Source organism: Daphnia magna, unplaced genomic scaffold (genome assembly GCF_020631705.1).
Source record: "Daphnia magna isolate NIES unplaced genomic scaffold, ASM2063170v1.1 Dm_contigs230, whole genome shotgun sequence".
In the NCBI taxonomy this organism is placed as follows: Eukaryota; Metazoa; Arthropoda; class Branchiopoda; order Diplostraca; family Daphniidae; genus Daphnia; species Daphnia magna.
Window position 1 is genome coordinate 35,631 of NW_025533191.1, and position 16,963 is coordinate 52,593.

The window sequence follows — 16,963 nt, forward strand, 5'->3', positions numbered from 1 at the left end:
TGCGTTGCCCCTCTCACATTGTCACAATGTGGAAAAGCACCAGCTTTCTACTCGGTTCTTCACATTCTCTCAATGCCGAATCCCTCTCACATTGTCATAATGTGGAATCCCTCTCATATCATCACGATATGGAAAAACACTAAACTGTCTTGTAGATGTTCACTCAGACCACAGCAAAGGAAAGAAAAAAAATACTGACAACATAGTCTCATGGCCTTGCTGGCCACCAATTTCCATCAACACATAACTAGCAAGAAACACAACAAAGAATAATAACTGTTTCTTACCACATCAGGTTTTTGTTCAGTCCCGTCAACAATTCCCCAGAGCTCATCACTTTGTAGTGCCAATTTCATCCCGAACTTCCATGATTCGTAGTTTCTGCCATCAAGGCACCATCCAACATGGCGGCGTCCATCCTTTTCCATCGCCGAAGATCAGTTCAATTCACTTTTCCGAACTAAAAAAAACACGAACGAAAGAAAAAAAATATAGCTACGCGTATAGCTGGGCCCATAACCTGTTGGTTATCAACTAACACACTTTGAGTAAACTGTAGCAACAGGAATCTGTGTATTACTCTCAAGAGTACCATACGCCACACCGTCTTGTCTACGTACAAGAAAATTCAGGATTACCCCTTCTCTCCCTGTGCAGCGTTGCCGCTCTTCCCAGTTTGTTGCCTTGTTATATTCAACCATATTCAACAGTTGGTTGGTGACTACGGTGAAGACCGGATCTTTATGTCTGGAGATTTCCGGTTCAACAATGGTTTCAGTAACATTGGTGTTTGAATTCAGAATAGCCATTTTTGATCCACAATGAGTTTTACTTTTGTTGCTATACATCTTATGACTGTTTGAGAATTTTTCTGGAAGCTTTTCTTCATACTGGAAGGGATCTTCATTGGAGCTTGAAATATTGGGTTCTCGTAAAATTAGTTCTCCACTATTTACTACACGAACATCGGCAGAAGTTGCAAAGGGAGATTTATCCTCTGAAATGTTTGTGGGATCTTTAGTAGTTTTTGGTTCACTTGCAATGGCTTCTTCAAATATTATTTCCACTTCTGCCTCACTACTTCCATTTCTTCCACAGTCTACTGAATTCTGTAGATGATCAGGCACGAAAATATCAAATTCTTTTAGAATACTTAAAATTCTGTCTTTGCTTTTGACTGAACACAGCAGCTTCCCAGAATAGATGTACTCAAGAACACAAAACAGTTCTTCAAAGCTCAGATCAATTGAGATGCAGACATCTAGGTCTAACTCACAATCAGGTAACAGGATGGAAAAGAACCGGCTGGCAGCAGCAAGAACACCTGTGTAAAATATTTTATGAAATCATTTCAAGAAATACAGCATTTTCTAAAATTTTGAACCTCATCCAATCATACTTCTGTTAGCACGGAGCTTGTTTTGTAAGCTGTGTTGTTCATTATTGTCATCTGGAGACTGGCAAAAAAATGTAACATCCTGAAACATAAAAAAAATTCAGAGAATCAACGAGACAGACTAAAGAGGAAATTGGCAAAATAAGGTGGTGTATATAATACACACAGCACACAAAGCTTGCAAAATCTCATTGTTTAAAAATAATGGAAAATCTAATTGTTGAGAAACAGCCATAATCATGTCTTACAGTGAATTGTTCTTTTTTCCTTCCATCCATCCATCAACAAGAAATGATGCAGACATACTCCATGGTTAATTCCTACAATCTTAACTGGACCTTCACTACTCATTGTTTTTTTTCCTTTTAGATGCCATTCCCATCCCGCAAAAGTGGCCTTTGTGAAAACGAAGAACACGCTAATAAAAAAAATCTTTATGTTCAAATATAGCGTTTTTTTTTTCACAACCCAAACAGTTTCCACTAGCCACTACTAGAAGAGGTGAGGGGATAAGGATAACGATAGACGATAATGGTAATGGTAATGGTAATGGTAATTGTAAATTGATCGAGAGTGCGAAGCACTGGTGACGATCAATTCTGATTGTGGAAGAATAAGAGAGAGAGACCTGAACTGTGTTGAACTTGTATTTGATAGCTCTTTACAGCAGACGAAAAAGGGTAGTTAAGGAGGGAGGGCGGCCGGCCCCTTTTACTCAGACCTTTTCGGTTTCCGTCTTCTTTGGGCTATTTGGTCGCTGGAATCGGTTTAGTATCTGCCCCTGAACTGTTGGTTGCCACCTCGTCGCTGATCGAATCTGTAATTTTGATAGACGAGAATGGTTAGGTTAAGATTTATTAAAGTAGTGACTGGCGGGTGGGAGGAGTTTACAGTTCAGGTCTCTCTCTCTTATTCTTCCACAATCAGAATTGATCGTCGATAGTGCTTCGCACTCTCGATCAATTTACAATTGTAGTCGAATGTTCGTTCGACCTGAACTGTGATCTTTAAAGCGAATTATGGTTATTCTAGATTCAGCACTACTTCGGCTAGGGATGGTTCTTTGTTCAAGTCTCGTCTGTAAAATTTTGTAAAGGTCGATTCCGACGACCAGTTGGCCGTATTTAGAATGGATTGTACAGGGATACCCGCTGCTGCTGCTTTCGAGGAGGCTGCTCCTCTTGTTGAGTGAGCCGAGAATTTACTTACGTCTACTCCTCCTTCCTGAAGCTGTCTTTTTAACCAACCTGCTACGGTCGACCCGGCTACGGGTTTGTGCGGTTTCACCGACCCAATTAAGAGATGTTTGTCGTTGGCTTGGTTGCGGAATCCTTCCGATAGAAGGATATAGCGTTCTGTACAACTGACAGGGTCGATTCGAGGGTCCCTGATCCTCTTGATTGATAATGTCTTCAGTGCTCCTTCCCGTTGAGCCTTTCTCGGTTTCAAGAGGGAAAACGACATACCTGATTCATTTATTTTTAGACTTTCCCTCGCGATAGAGGCTATCTCCGAAACACGTAGCAGGGATGCTAAAGCTATGAGTGTGACGAGTTTTCGAGCGAGAGGGGCGATCGTCATCTCTTCGTTTGCAAGCCGGTTCAGGTGGTTAACCACCATGTCCACGTCCCATGTGCAATCGTACTTGGGTTTGGGGGGATTAGAATTGTAGATACCTCTCATTAACTTTAATACGAGAGGGTGCTTCCCGATTTGGAGGCCGTCAATTGGATCTAGAGTAGATGAGAGCATTGATCTGTAGATGTTTATTGTGTTATAGGCTTTTCCTTTGGAATGAGCCTCTGTCAGGAAAAGAAGGATATTATTCAAATCATTTCGAAGGGGATTGCGATCTTGTTCACTACACCAATTACCCCACGTGATCCAGGCGGACTGGTACGCAGCTCTGGTGGAGTCCCTTGATCCTGCCAACAGTAGGTTTCCCACTTGCTCCGGAATGCCCTGGCTAGCGTACTGTCTCCGGATAATTTCCAGGCGGTTAGCTGGAAGGTCTTGGAATTGAGTAGGGAGTGGGGTTCCCCTTGACTGGATACTAATAGGTCCGGACGCGAGCGGAGGACTATTGGAGTGTCGCACGCTAGATCTAGGATGCTCGGAAACCACGACTGGCTCGGCCAGTATGGGCAGACTAAAACCAGAGTCGCTTTCTCCTGTCTTATTTTGGATAGACAGTTCTTTATGAGGGAGAAGGGGGAGGGAAGGCATATCTGCAGCGACCTATCCAGCTGAAGGACATGGCGTCCGTCTCCACTGCCCCGGGCTGGGGTCTCCAGCTCGCAAACGTCTCCAGTTGGGCATTCCAATGGGCTGCGAATAAGTCGATCTCTATCTCCCACCTCTTCTGAATCGAGTGAAACGCCTCCTTTGCCAACATCCAGTCGCTCCAATCTTCCCTCACTCTCGATTCTTGATCTGCGACAGCATTAAAAATCCCGGGTAAGTGGCTAGCTTGAAGAGAGATATTCCGCTCTTCGCACCAGTTAGCTATCTCTAGCGCGATATTATTCAGATGAGACGATTTTGAGCCACCCATCTTATTTATATAAGCTACTGCTGTGGAGTTGTCCAGCCTAAGAGATATCGTACAGGATCGACTCCTCTCTGAAAATGATCTTAGTGCGTGGAAGCCTGCTAAGAGCTCAAGCTCGTTTATATGTCTAGTGGCATCGGATGTGGTCCATGGACCTCCTGTCCTCACCTCGTTGCATACCGCCCCCCATCCGGAAAGAGACGCATCGGCGTAAATGGTGACGGACGGTAACGCGTCTATCAAGGCTTTCTTTTTATTCAGATTCTGAGATGAAGTCCACCACGTTAGGTCATCCTAGCCTCAATGGTCAGATAGATTTTGGTCTTGAGATCTCCGCTGCTCGATTTCAGTTTGTCTATGTAAAGATTTTGGATACCCCGGCAATGGGCATGGGAAAAGGGAATGGCCCATGCGGCCCAAGTAAATTTTCCTAAGATGCTGGCGATCTCCTTCAGTGGTATACGTTCTTTCTTTAGAGTCTCTTTATATGAACTTATAATGGAATCCTGTTTCGTACGCGGAAGACTAAGAGATAACGAAGTCGAGTCTATTAGAAGGCCTAAGAACTCCAACTCCTGCGCGGGGGTCAATTGAGATTTTTCTTGATTTAATACGAAGCCCAGCGATACCAATAGATCAGAGACTACGGCTAACTGTTCAACCAACCTTTCTTTAGATTGGTTCAAGACCAAAATATCGTCCAAGTAGATGATTAATCTTATGCCCTGTTGTCTTAAGTAAGCTACCACAGGTTTCATCAACTTAGTGAAAGCCCATGGGGCTGAGGAAAGTCCAAAGGGTAAACAGACAAATTGAAATAGCGAATTTTTCCATTTAAACTGCAGAAATCGATGGTCTTCCTTGTGTATGGGAACTGAGAAATACGCATCTTTAAGGTCTAGCTTAGCCATCCAATCGTTGGTACAGACTATGTGCTTAATCAGGTTGACACCTTCCATTTTGAAGTGTCTGTAAACGATGAATGTATTGAGTCTCTTCAAGTTAATGACTGGGCGTGAGCCACCTGACTTTTTTGGGATGATGAACACGTTACTAACAAAACCTCTCTTCTCTGCGCGTACCACTGCCTTTTTCCTTATCATATCCTCTATCTCTTTATTGCAAATATCCCATTGGCTCGCTCCCAATATCGTATTAGCGGGGGTAATATCTTGTATAGGGTAGGATGAAAACTCTAATCTTAACCCGCTCGTGACTTCCCCAAGGATCCAGGGATCAGATGATATTTCGGCCCACCTTTCTGCTCCGGATGATATCCTAGCTCCCACCAAAATCTCTTTTTCCGTTGTCAGAACCGGCTTACTGCTATCTGACTTAAGGTTAGAGACGTACCTTCCCCTGTTGCTGAATGATCTTGAGGATCCGCGTTCGGATGTTGGGCCGTGTTGTTCTCAAACAGGTCGCGCTCTCCGCCGAACCTTGCTGGAGGGACTGACGAATCTCCCGTTTGACGGTTGTCGGCCGACATACCCTGCTGGGTGTCGATGGATTCGAATCGATGACGATGTGATTGACCCAGCGGTCTATTGGTGTGCACCTCCAAATGGCGAAACTGTTGTCCGCCAGTGCGGAAAGGTTGCCCTGACAGGCGATGGATCGGTTGAAGGTTGCTTAACTCGGCTTGTTGTTGTGAGGATCTGACCATGGATCTGATAAATGATCTTCCAAAGAGGGAACTAGCTTCGTCGCTATTGAAATTGTCCTGATCATCTAGCAGGTAGAGGTAGGATGGACTTGTTTGTTTGAGCACATTCCTCCTGCGCTGTTGGGTAACCTCATGAAACGAATCTCCCAATAATTGGAGCGCATCACTTATAGCCTCACGGTGAACGTTATCTTTAAGCTTCTCGTTTGACAGAAAAAAGAGCGGTTGAGCTGCTTCTAGGATTTTTTTTTGCACGCTGTACAAGGCTCTCTCGTTCTGATCGATCGTATTTTTAGACGCGGACGAACCCTTAATCTGTTTGAGACGTTGGTAAAGGGCGTCGTCCAAAGAAGGGCACTTAAACGAGGTCGAACGTTTCTTAAAGGACATAAGATAACGCCCCCTAATCACTTTGGACTCCGTGGTGCCCACACCTTTTGAAAAGGGGCGTAGCAGCCTTCTACCCCTACTCTTTGACAACTTAAACTTTCGTACCGACTCTTCCTCTCTACGTCTCTTAGCTGGCCTCGGGTTCTGGATCCTCTCCTCTTCATCTCTCTCAATGCGTCTATCCTCTTCTAGTGGAACCTGAGGATCTTGCGGGATCTCGGGGTTTGGCGAGTCTTCTCTTCCTTCTTCTCCCGGGATGGGATCGGGAATTACTCCTGCCTCTGCTATTTGATCTATCTCCTCCCTGGGAATCTGTCTTGCGGGTTCCCTAACTCTACCTGATCTAACTCTCGATCTCCTTGACGAACCGCGAGACGACGCATCGCTATCACTTGAACTACTTGAGCTGGAGCTAGAGCTAGGCATGACTATGCTGTAACAGAGCTAGAAAAGGTCTGAGCAAAAGGGGCCGGCCGCCCTCCCTCCTTAACTACCCTTCTTCGTCTGCTGTAAAGAGCTATCAAATACAAGGTCAACACAGTTCAGGTCGAACGAACATTCGACTACAATGGTAATTTTAGGTGCACTGCTGCCACCTTAGGGCAGCAACTGGTCTTCGATTAAATGAAGACCTTCCGCACCGACTGTCTTTGTTTCCTGGGTTTGATTTCTGCTTTGATGGTGGTGTTTTTCTATTCTATACTGTGCTGTTCGTGTTGCTGTGATGCAGGCGTAGCTGGTAGTGTCCCTCTATTGTCCATTTCCTTCACTGTCATGGTTGCTGTTTAGACCCGTTTCTTCGCTTCTTGTCTCCGCTTCTTCCCAGAACTGTGTCGCGTGTTCAATGGTTGCCGGTGTGTGCCAGTGTTTCTTCATTGTTTTGTTCTTCCCTCGATTGTTCCGTCTGGTTGGTGGCATGTTTAAGGTTTTTTGATTTGTTAGATGCTTGGGGCATCTTGTGCGTTTGTTTATGTGTTTCCTTTTTATTAATTCCTGGTTGTATTTGTTTACCTAGGTTGTTGATGGCCATTGGGCATGCTGTTTGAATTGCCTTTGTGTGTGGATGCCTCGGATTTTTGGTTTCCATGGTGGTAATGCAAGTTTATATAATTTCCTTATCTCTTGGAGTTTTTCCTAGGTGGCTTCCCTGTTACATGGTTGTTGATTTTGCTGAGTGCTGTTTGTCTGGCTGATTGGTCGTAAGTTTTTGATCTTAATGTTATCCTGGTTGCTCGAGTAACTTATCTTGTATTTCTTAGGTTCACATTTGTGGTTCCTGTTGTTAATGCTGTCCCGTGGTTTGAACTGTTGATGGATAATTCCATTTCCTGGTTTTGGCGTTTCTTTTAAACTTGGGTGAGTACCCCACACACACTGACCGATCTCTACTATTTGTCTTGCGGTTTTTTTTTTTCTTTTTTTTTTTTTTTTCTTTTTTCTTGTTTCTTTTATTCTTTTATTCTTTATATTATGTGTATCAGTGCTGTCTGTATTAAGAATCTTCCTAGTAGGTCCCTTATTTTGTATTGCGTGGCCGGGTCTGCTAGTGGGTTCATGCCCAGTATTGTATGTGTGTCGAAGTTAAGGTTCTTTGTTGCTAACAGTTGCCGGAGTTTGTGACGGTGTAGATCGAATGCTGGGCAATCGATTAGTATGTGTTTGACATCTTCAAGTGCTTCGCAGCCTTGCCTGCAGCTAGGGTCCGCTTCGTGGTCGATTCTGTGGTTGAAGGCGTTTGTGTAGTTGTGGCCAGATCTTAGCCTGTGTAGGCATATGGACACCGCTCTTTCCTTGTGGTAGTGCCATCTTGTTAGATTTAATGTTGTTTTCATTTGTATGCATACTTTCTGGCAGCGTTTGATTTCCATAAGATGTGCGTTCGCCCATGTCTTCCTAGCCACGGATGCTTTTTCTGAGGGTGATAGTGGGTTTTCTGTCCTCTCCCCGGATGGGGTTTTGCTTTCCATGTTTGCGAGTGCGTCCGCTCGTTCGTTTCCCGTTATTCCGGTATGGCTGGGGATCCACGCTAGTGTCGTGCGGGTTCCGCTGGATTTTAGACTTCTTATCGTCTCTCTGATGAGGGATATTGCCTCATTCGTTGATTGTTGGTTCGATACAATTGTTTTTATGGCGGAGCTGGAGTCGCAGTACACTAAGACTTCCGGTGGGTTGTCAGTGAGATCATATATGATGCGGAGGGTTTGGTATATTGCTTGTAACTCAGCAGAGAATATGCTTGAATGTTTTGATAGTGTCCAGGATTTGGTAACATTAAGGCGTGGGATGTAGACGGCGCAGGTCGTGATGTTCTTCGAAGGTTCGTGGGAGCCGTCCGTGTAGGCACATATCGTTGTGTCCGGGATTTTGTGAGATAGGGAATTGAATAGGTTGACCGTTTCGATTCGGCAATCCATTGCTTTTTTCTTGGACATCGGAAACCATAGTGTCTTGCAGATCGCTGGGTTGCTTGGTGGAGGATAGTTATAGCTTGATGGTAGTTGGGGTTTCTCAGGCCACGGCTGTATGTCGATGGTGTTCATAGCGTCTAGGACTTTTCTGAGGCTCGGGGTGCTTCTTGCGGGGTATGTGATTTCGCTTTCTTGCATCTGCTTTGCTGTGTTATACATGGGGTTGTATGGTCTATGGCCTAGGTTTATAATGTACTTAGTTGCCAGCCATCTTCTTCTTGTTCCACTAGGCTCCGTTCGTGATTCTGCGTAGAGGATTTCCGTGGGGGTGGATAACCTGGATCCCAGTACTATCCTTATAATGGCTCGGCTTATTACGTCTAGTTGCGTTAGATTTGACTTGCTAGCGTTTCCGTACACAATTAGACCGTAGTCTATTTTGCTCCGGACTAGGCTCTTGAAAAGTAACATCAGGGTATGCATGGTGGGTCCTATTGTGGCTGTTGTGATTATCCTGAATAGGTTTTTCATCTTACAGCAGGCTTGGTATACATGCGCTATATGTTCCTTCCAAAGCAGTTTTTGGTCAAACCACACTCCCAAGAACTTGTGGGAGCTTCTAGTCATTATCCGGTGTCCATTTAAGAATAGAAGTGGGTCTGCTCCTGGTTTGTACGCCCTTGTAAATACCACCGTAGCTGATTTTGCGGGAGCAAATTTGAAGTTCCATTTTGATCCCCATCGATATATTTTGTCGAGCGCCGGTTGCAGTGTTGTTTCAGCGTCTTCGGGTTGGTTTACTTGAGTGTATATTGTAACGTCGTCGGCAAATAATAGCGTTTTTGTTTGTTGTTGCATTGGGAAATCTGACATCATGATGTTGAATAGTATGGGACTTATAACCGCTCCTTGGGGTACCCCGTTAGAGATGGATTTGTGGCTGGACTCTTGGTCTCCGATCCTCACGCTCATGCTTCTTCCTGTCACAAAGTTTTTGAGCCATGCCAGGATGGCGCCTGTGATGCCCATGCTTGCCATTTTAAATAGGAGTCCTTGTATCCAAATCGAGTCGTATGCTTTCTCGATGTCAAGGAATACTGCTACTGTTGATTTCTTCTGGCTAAAGCTGGTTACAATATCAGTTTCCAGTTGTATTATGTGGTCCATAGTACTGCACCCTCTTCTAAATCCTGCCTGGATCTTATTAATTTTTCCTTTCGTTTCCAGGAACCAGTTTAATCTGTTGGCTATTATTCTCTCCATCGTTTTACTCAAGCAAGAGGTGAGAGATACCGGTCGATACGAAGTTGGATTTTCTCTAGGTTTCCCTGGTTTCAATAGCGGTATTACAATTGATTGTTTCCATAGACTTGGGACATGTGCGTTTGTAAGTAGGCCATTAAATAGGTGAAGTAAGTGCAATTTGTTTGGTGATGATAGATTTCGGATCATTTCGTTGTGTATTAGATCGGGCCCCATTGCCTTGATTTTGGATTTTGGCAGTGCTCTTTCTTGTTCCTCTGATGTGATCCTGTCGTTTAGTGTGTTGGGTAAATTTATTGCCATCCGTGCGTTGATCAGCTCCTCGTATAGGTTTTTGTGTTGTACCCCTGTAGTGTAACTCTTGCTAAATATCTCCAGGAATAATTCTGCCTTTTCCTTGGGGTCGTTGATAGGGACTTCGTTATTTCTTATCTCTGTTGCGTCAGGTGATAGGTTTATCCCTTTTCCCAGCATGCAATTGACGAAGGACCACATCTTCGGTTGGTCGCGCGATCCTAGTTTCGTGATGAAGACCTTCCAGGCTTCCCTTTTTGCGGTTATTATACCTTTTTTCTTCCGTGCTTCGGCTTTCTTCCATTCGTCTCGTTTTCCCGGTGATAGTGGGGGCTTTCTTCCATTTGTTGTAGGCTTCTCTTGCTGTTTGTACCAGATTTTTGCAATTCGTGTTCCACCATGGTCTGTCTGGTTCGGCGTTTGTTGGTTTGATGAGCCCCGTTTTCTTGAAGTTTTTTTTATTGGCTTGTTCCAAGCTTTCCGTAAATTCTTCCATCGCTTTTTCTGGATTGGTGATTTGATGGAAGCATTTGTTTTTTAGGGACGCGTCTAGGTTCTCGTTCCATTCCGTCCATTTCCTTTCATCCAACCTCCATCCTGGTGGTCGCCCTGACGAGCGATTAAGTGCGGCGTTTAGAATGATGGTTATGGGCAAGTGGTCACTACCCAGGTGTGGTCCAAGGGTTATATTTGCTGTGTTAGCTATTTCGGGTGACGTGATGGTTAAATCTAGCGTAGATTCTTTGCCTGTGGTGGGGTATTTTCTTGTGCCCATGTTTTTAGGTGTTATTAGGCATGCTGCATGGGTGTTTAATAGAGCTTCATGGATTGATCTTCCTGCCTTGTTTTCCCGTGTGTTTGTTTCCCACATGCCATGGTGACCGTTGAAGTCCCCTCCTGTAACGAATGCGTCCGGGTTGGTGATTAGTGCTTCTACGTCTTCTACTTCACAATCTCCTTGTGGTATGTAAACTGAGGTAAAGGTAATGGTTTTGTTGTTGGTACATTTAATTTTGACACCAATTGCTTCAATGGTGTCCGTATTATTTAATATTAATGGTGTAAACTGTAGGGATTTGTGCACTAATATGGCCACTCCTCCACCCATCCTGTTTGGGCGGTCCTTCTTGAGGGTGTGGTATGTGCGAAACTTAACATTGTATGCGCTGTTCCAGTGTGTTTCACTTAGCAGCACTATTTTAGGTTGGATTAACGAAACGTAATTTCTAAATTCTTCTAATTTTGATTTTGTGAGCCCCCTCGCGTTCCATTGGATGCATTTTATTGAGGTGTTGTTTATTTGGGGTAATGTTCTATGCACCATCTTCGTAGTCAGTTCCGTCAATCATTTCATTCCATTCTTTTATTGGTTCGAACATGGGGCTTAGTAGCTGCGATTCGGGATTCGGTGTCCTTAACGTGATAGGGTTTCTAAGGGGGTCCGTAGATGTTGTCATCTGTCTTTGATTTGTTTGATATGGGGTCGATCTAGTTGTTTGTATGTTTAATTCTCCGCATAGGTTGTTCATTAATAGTTCCAGCCTGTCAAACCTGGATTCTTGTTGGATTGCTAGATCTGCCTGAGCGCCTTCCAACTTGTCGAATCTTGTATCGAAGTTTTTAATTTTTTCTTTCGTTTCTGCTAGGTCTTCCACCATAATTCTTATATCTCCTTGGATCTGAGGGATGGTTGACTCACGGATAACTTTAATCTCTTCTTGCAGCCTTTTTACTTGGTTGGCAAGTGCTGCCATCTCTGGTGTTTCTGCCGTCGTCGGTGCACCCTGCCCTGCTGGTGGGTTATTCGTGCGTCTCGCAATTGAGCTGTATTTGGGGTCCTCTATAGCGTAGTTTGCCTGTAACGTGCTTCCCTGATTGAAATTCCTTCCAGGTATGCCATTTTTAGTATCTTTTTCATACTTTCGTACTCCGGGCATTGGTTACAATCAGATTCGTGTTCTGAACTGTTACAGTTGATGCAATTCCTAATACACACTTCATCTTCCTCATGTCGTTTACCGCATCTTTTACAGAACGTTTCGTTTAGACCGCATCTCGCGGACGTATGGCCTATACGCCAGCATTTGCGACACCTATAGGGCGTTGGAACTGACACCTGCACCTGGTAACTCATTGCGGCAATCTTTATCCTAGGTGGTATTACGTTTGCGAAGGTGAGTAGGACCGTTTCTGACCAGCTTTGCGGCTCTCCACGACACATTAGGCGTTTGACGTGTGTGACGTCCTGATCTGCCACGGACCTAAGAATGTCTTCTTCACTGTCACTAGTCGGTACCCCGAAGATGACTCCTACTTTATTGCTTGTCCAGCTGTTCGGGAGTGAGGAAACCACCGGTCTGTCAGCTATCTCCTTCAAGCTCAATAGCAGGGTTTGCTGTTCTCTATCTCTTGGGTATATTGAAAGGTCTCCCCCCCTTAGGACTGTGGAGTCTCTAGGTTCGCCTACGGTTGCTGTTATGCATTTTTGGATGGCCTGTCTCTCTGCTATCGCCATGTTTTTCAAGTTTTTCCCTCCATTTAACATTCTAACTATTACCGGAGGGAGGTTTGCTTCTACGGTGCATTGTCTTTTTTGACGGGGTTGGATTGCGTGATCCATTGTTGCTTTTACACTCGGCGCGCGTTTCCTTGAGGGTAGGGTATCCTTAATTGCATAGACTACCCCGCTGGGTGTCTGTCTGGTTTCGCACTTTAAGATGTTATAGCTTCGGGCCGGCACTGTGAGCTTGAACACACGTCTTGCCGCTTCGAAGGTGTAGTCCGAACTCCAACGATAGACGATAGCAACACTACAGTTAATCTATTGGGGACCCGGTATTTCATGTATTTGGAACATGGGGTGGTATCTTGTGGAAATCACCATGGAAGTTGCCAACGGCAAAGCGTGTCGCGGAACGTTTTCAATCCGAAAACATCATTATAACAAAGCCTTGCAGTTTTCATGTAAATTCTAATTTACGAATAATTTTCGAAAAAAAGTAGCAATGTCATAAATGAACATTACGAGAAATTCAATAACGCATACGATCAATTCATAAGTAAATCAAAAAATTTGGGAATTCGATAAAAAAAAACGGAAAATGTTATCGACGTGGTCCGGCTAGCGACGTGCACGGAACCTATTTAGTTCGTATAATGTAATGCAAAAATTTTTTATGCACTAGAAAAATTGATTGATGTGTACAAACAATACGTGTATACAGCTCATAAATTAAAACTTACCCGTAAAATAGAAAAGTAATAAAAAAAAATAAAAACTGCGGAATTGTTGTAAAACTTGCAGCATGATGTTTTCGGATCTGGAATCAAGGTATTTAAAGGTTCTGTGTACGACTATTAGATGTGTGGGGTGGTATTGAGATGTGAAATCATCACGATATGCCTGCAAACGGTGAAGAAACAAGTAAAAGGGCCTCTCTGTGCGCTGAGATTGAGCATTGAGAACCTAACCGGATTTACACTTCTTCCATAACCGTCTTGATGAATAGTAAAGCTCGTTCAAATCATCTGATGGCCTATAGACTAGGCTTCTTTAGGATGGATCATCAAATTGATAGTATCAGCTTGTTGATTCTCCTAACAGAAGAAATCTGCCCTAGTGGTGATGAATTTCATCCACCTAAACTAAGTCACAGATTCTTTGGATGCGGAGCTTTAGTAGTTACGCAAATGTAACCTATTGAAGTCAAGAAGCACAATTTATTTATTTAAGATATTAATCATCAATCCACCGAGGATGCAATTTCCATTGGTGTCTAGCTATCTTGGAGAAGATTCGCGACCTAAAGCTTTCTTCAGCTTATAACAAAAAAGGGCCCAATCCAATTCGAGATTTTGTATTCCGTCTTCTTTGCCTTGCGTATCTTCCTGGTAATATTTCGTTAATTATTTGTTAGAAAATGTATTTAACTTTTAAATTTTTTTTTAGCTCAGAAAATACCTTCCGTATTTGACGGTTTGCGGGACTCAGCACCACAGGAACTGGCAAGGCTGCTGGAATACATGGACAAGAATTGGATTCGTGGTCGGTTTTGGACACCGGAAAACTGGTCTAGTTTCAACCTGCTTCTGCGAACAAACAACTAATATTATTATGCTGCAAACGGCAGCTGATTGCAGCGAAAGCGAGTTACTGGGAACTAGGAGGAATAAGGTTTGAATCATATTTAACCATAAGAAAATTAAAAGGAAGGTGGTGCATTAGGGAATAAGGCTAGGTGGTGCATTAGGAATGATGGTGCATAAGAAAATAAAAAGTCCTAAGTTTGATGTAATAGTTTAAGTGGTAGTCCTTCCTGTAGAGAAAATAGAATAAGATTCGGTAAGGATTACTACGGTGCTGGGGCAATATTGAGATGTGAAATCATCACGATATGCCTGCAAACGGTGAAGAAACAAGTAAAAGGGCCTCTCTGTGCGCTGAGATTGAGCATTGAGAACCTAACCGGATTTATCTTATTTGTCCTTATCTAAGAAATGTTTCCGGTTAGTAAATCTTTTTTTTTTTCAAATATAGGAACTATCTTGCTTTCGGCGGATTATTCTCAGTTGGAACTTCGAATATTGGCGCATTTGAGCGAAGACGCATGTCTTTGTTCTGTTCTTAGCCAACCCGATGGCGATGTTTTCCGCGGCATTGTATCGGTTTGGAAAAAGAAAAAGCAAGACGAAGTCAGAGACGATGAAAGGCAACAAGCGAAACAAATCTGCTACGGGATTGTTTACGGCATGGGATGTAAAAGTTTAGCCGAACAGTTGGAAGTCGGGGAAGAAGAGGCTCAACTCTTTGTTAACACTTTGCACGCAACGTATCCCAGTAAGTTAATCGTGTGTTGTCGATTCTGGATATAGCCTAATCTTTCTAATCTGATTATATCAATGCCTTTTAGGTATACAAAGCTTTATAACAAACACAGTTAACCAGTGCCGCACGAATGGATTTGTGGTTACGCTTCTTGGTAGAAGAAGATTCTTACCAGCCATCAATAGCAACAATGCAGTTCAAAGAGGTATCGGTTCAGATGCGCATTTTTAAAAACTCGTTTTAGTGCTGTATTCTTCTGATTTTTATCGTAGCTCAAGCGGAACGGCAAGCAGTGAACACTAAAATTCAAGGTTCAGCAGCAGATCTAGTGAAAACTGCCGTAATTCTTCTGAATCGTTCGTTGAATGAGAAACTGGCTGGTGTTCATTTGGTACATCAAATACATGATGAGTTGCTTTTCCAGGTAAGTGTAGCAAGTCCATTGACTGGTTTGTTTCTGTACTTTATTTCGACCGTTGTTTAGGTACCAGTAAAAAGTATGGAACGCGCTGCTCGTGTAGTGCGGCACTGCATGGAGACGGCTATTCCAATGAAAATTCGCTTGCCAGTAGCTATTAAAACAGGGAAAACATGGGGAACTATGGAGCCCTACAAAAGCTAATTATCTGTGATTCACAATATCAACCACTTGACTCATGATCCTAATTCACCAAGTCTTCGTCTAGGGAGTGGCCAAGACTTTTTTTTGTGTTGAAAACCCGCAGAGCAAAACCGTCGTAATGCTCGTGCACCTTCGTGAAATTGGACTACAATTAGTGAATTGAAAAGTATTGCATGCATAAATCTATATATTTTTTAGATTTTCACATGTTTGTGGCTCTATTGTTATTCTTTACACGATTATTAATAATTTTATTTCCTTTATCATTAGCAGCCCATATTTTAAAATTGGTGGTCCAGAGAAAGGGTAGAAGCGAAGAAAGTAATTTGATTAAGACAAGTGATCCAGTTGTGATTCCTCATGTTATTTACACGAGAATTTCAGAAGTCAATTATATTCACAATTTGCGCCATAGCTAGTGGAAATTCCAACTTTAACGATGATTACATTTTAAATATCCAGTAAATCGAAAAAATTTAGACTGAGACAGATGCTGGAGCAAAAACCCTGCATAGGAAATCTTTCCTGGTTTGTTCAAGTCTCATTGAAGTTGACCTTGGATTAATCAATGTAGTCCTCAATATCAATATCGGGATTGAGGAGATTTTCCACATACTGAGAAATGTCTAATTGGTTCAATATTAAATTTTTGAATGTCCCCTCCATCTCTGTGTCCCCGATTAGTACCGCACCATGCAGCTTACCATCCTGGACAACTAGATTGAGATACTCGACACCTTCACCAAAGAAGAAAATTACCTAACTATAAATTCAACAAAATCTATTTGTTTTCTTTACCTTTTGTCACGCGCACGAGTGCTTCATACCTTCCTTCCAACTTCTGCCCATTGAATAACCCAAGCAAAACAACACGAAATCCGAAAAAACGAGTAACGTGGGTGAACAGTTCAAAGCTGAAATCAAGCAGTGGAGGGGCTTCCTTAAGAAAAGAGGCTGCCATACACATCCCTGCGTAAGATCCCATTGGTCGTGCTTGAGACCATAGCCGCATCTGTCAAAAAAATTTGCAAGTCAATATTCTTATCTAGTAAATTTTAAAACTGACCTGAAACCAATGAAAAGCCACATCCCAGTTAACCGTGCAAACATCGCCAGCAGCATAGATGTCTTGGACAGATGATTCCATGGACTGATTCACCAACATTCCTCCATCTTTTCCTAGTTCAAAAGGCGTGCCCTCACAGCGATAAGGAGATGGCTCACTCCACGTAAAGCCCAGTAGTCGACATTTTCCCTCCTCCCCCTCTCTAGCAGACGAATTCGACTGCGCTGCTCCTTTCGGCCAGCTCCGGAATCATGGCTGTACTTGGCGGTAAGGACGGTCAACACAGTCTTCATCTGTCCACGGAAACAGATCCGTTTAGATTGTCGGTCAAAAACGGATCCTCCAAGTGGTGGGGAACGGAATTGTTTCCGATCACTCTGCGTACGGCTTATTCCGATTTGTTTCCGTTCAACATAGTCTCCGTGGCGGGCGTTCCAATTTTGTTTGATTGTTTAGCTATGTTGACATTATCTACGTTTATT

At 43.3% G+C, this 16,963-nt stretch overlaps 4 protein-coding genes across 4 annotated transcripts; 1 reads left to right on the plus strand and 3 right to left on the minus strand.

Annotated features, from left to right (window-relative positions):
• Positions 1–530: 530 nt before the first annotated feature.
• LOC123467774 lies at positions 531–1,921 on the minus strand. The gene is made up of 3 exons (XM_045167568.1): positions 1,645–1,921; positions 1,400–1,478; positions 531–1,324 (listed from the first exon to the last, which is right to left on the minus strand). The coding sequence occupies exons 1-3, from the start codon at positions 1,672–1,674 to the stop codon at positions 531–533; spliced, it is 903 nt and encodes a 300-aa protein (XP_045023503.1). The 5' UTR covers positions 1,675–1,921.
• A 5,545-nt stretch (positions 1,922–7,466) lies between these two features.
• On the minus strand, positions 7,467–8,803 carry LOC123467775. Its single transcript, XM_045167569.1, has one exon. It carries the CDS (start codon positions 8,628–8,630, stop codon positions 7,467–7,469), a length of 1,164 nt encoding a protein of 387 aa, XP_045023504.1. The 5' UTR covers positions 8,631–8,803.
• Positions 8,804–14,450: 5,647 nt separating this feature from the next.
• On the plus strand, positions 14,451–15,670 carry LOC123467779 (DNA polymerase theta-like). Its single transcript, XM_045167576.1, has 4 exons — positions 14,451–14,805; positions 14,879–14,998; positions 15,066–15,217; positions 15,278–15,670. Exons 1-4 carry the CDS (start codon positions 14,466–14,468, stop codon positions 15,413–15,415), a joined length of 750 nt encoding a protein of 249 aa, XP_045023511.1. The 5' UTR covers positions 14,451–14,465; the 3' UTR covers positions 15,416–15,670.
• An 88-nt stretch (positions 15,671–15,758) lies between these two features.
• On the minus strand, positions 15,759–16,774 carry LOC123467776 (pyridine nucleotide-disulfide oxidoreductase domain-containing protein 1-like). The gene is made up of 4 exons (XM_045167570.1): positions 16,764–16,774; positions 16,482–16,722; positions 16,214–16,427; positions 15,759–16,152 (listed from the first exon to the last, which is right to left on the minus strand). The coding sequence occupies exons 1-4, from the start codon at positions 16,772–16,774 to the stop codon at positions 15,977–15,979; spliced, it is 642 nt and encodes a 213-aa protein (XP_045023505.1). The 3' UTR covers positions 15,759–15,976.
• Between the last annotated feature and the right edge of the window lie 189 nt (positions 16,775–16,963).

Coding starts and splice junctions, on each gene's coding strand:
- LOC123467775 (XM_045167569.1), bottom strand. CDS start 8,630: ATGTATAACACAGCAAAGCAGATGCAAGAAAGCGAAATCACATACCCC.
- LOC123467779 (XM_045167576.1), top strand. CDS start 14,466: ATGTTTCCGGTTAGTAAATCTTTTTTTTTTTCAAATATAGGAACTATC. Junction 14,806..14,878: donor TTTGCACGCAACGTATCCCA/GTAAGTTAATCG, acceptor AATGCCTTTTAG/GTATACAAAGCTTTATAACA. Junction 14,999..15,065: donor CAACAATGCAGTTCAAAGAG/GTATCGGTTCAG, acceptor TTTTTATCGTAG/CTCAAGCGGAACGGCAAGCA.
- LOC123467774 (XM_045167568.1), bottom strand. CDS start 1,674: ATGGATGGAAGGAAAAAAGAACAATTCACT. Junction 1,479..1,644: donor GGAAAAAAGAACAATTCACT/GTAAGACATGAT, acceptor TTTATGTTTCAG/GATGTTACATTTTTTTGCCA. Junction 1,325..1,399: donor CAAGCTCCGTGCTAACAGAA/GTATGATTGGAT, acceptor TATTTTACACAG/GTGTTCTTGCTGCTGCCAGC.
- LOC123467776 (XM_045167570.1), bottom strand. Junction 16,428..16,481: donor TGGCTTTTCATTGGTTTCAG/GTCAGTTTTAAA, acceptor TTTTTTTGACAG/ATGCGGCTATGGTCTCAAGC. Junction 16,153..16,213: donor ACTCGTGCGCGTGACAAAAG/GTAAAGAAAACA, acceptor TCTTTGGTGAAG/GTGTCGAGTATCTCAATCTA.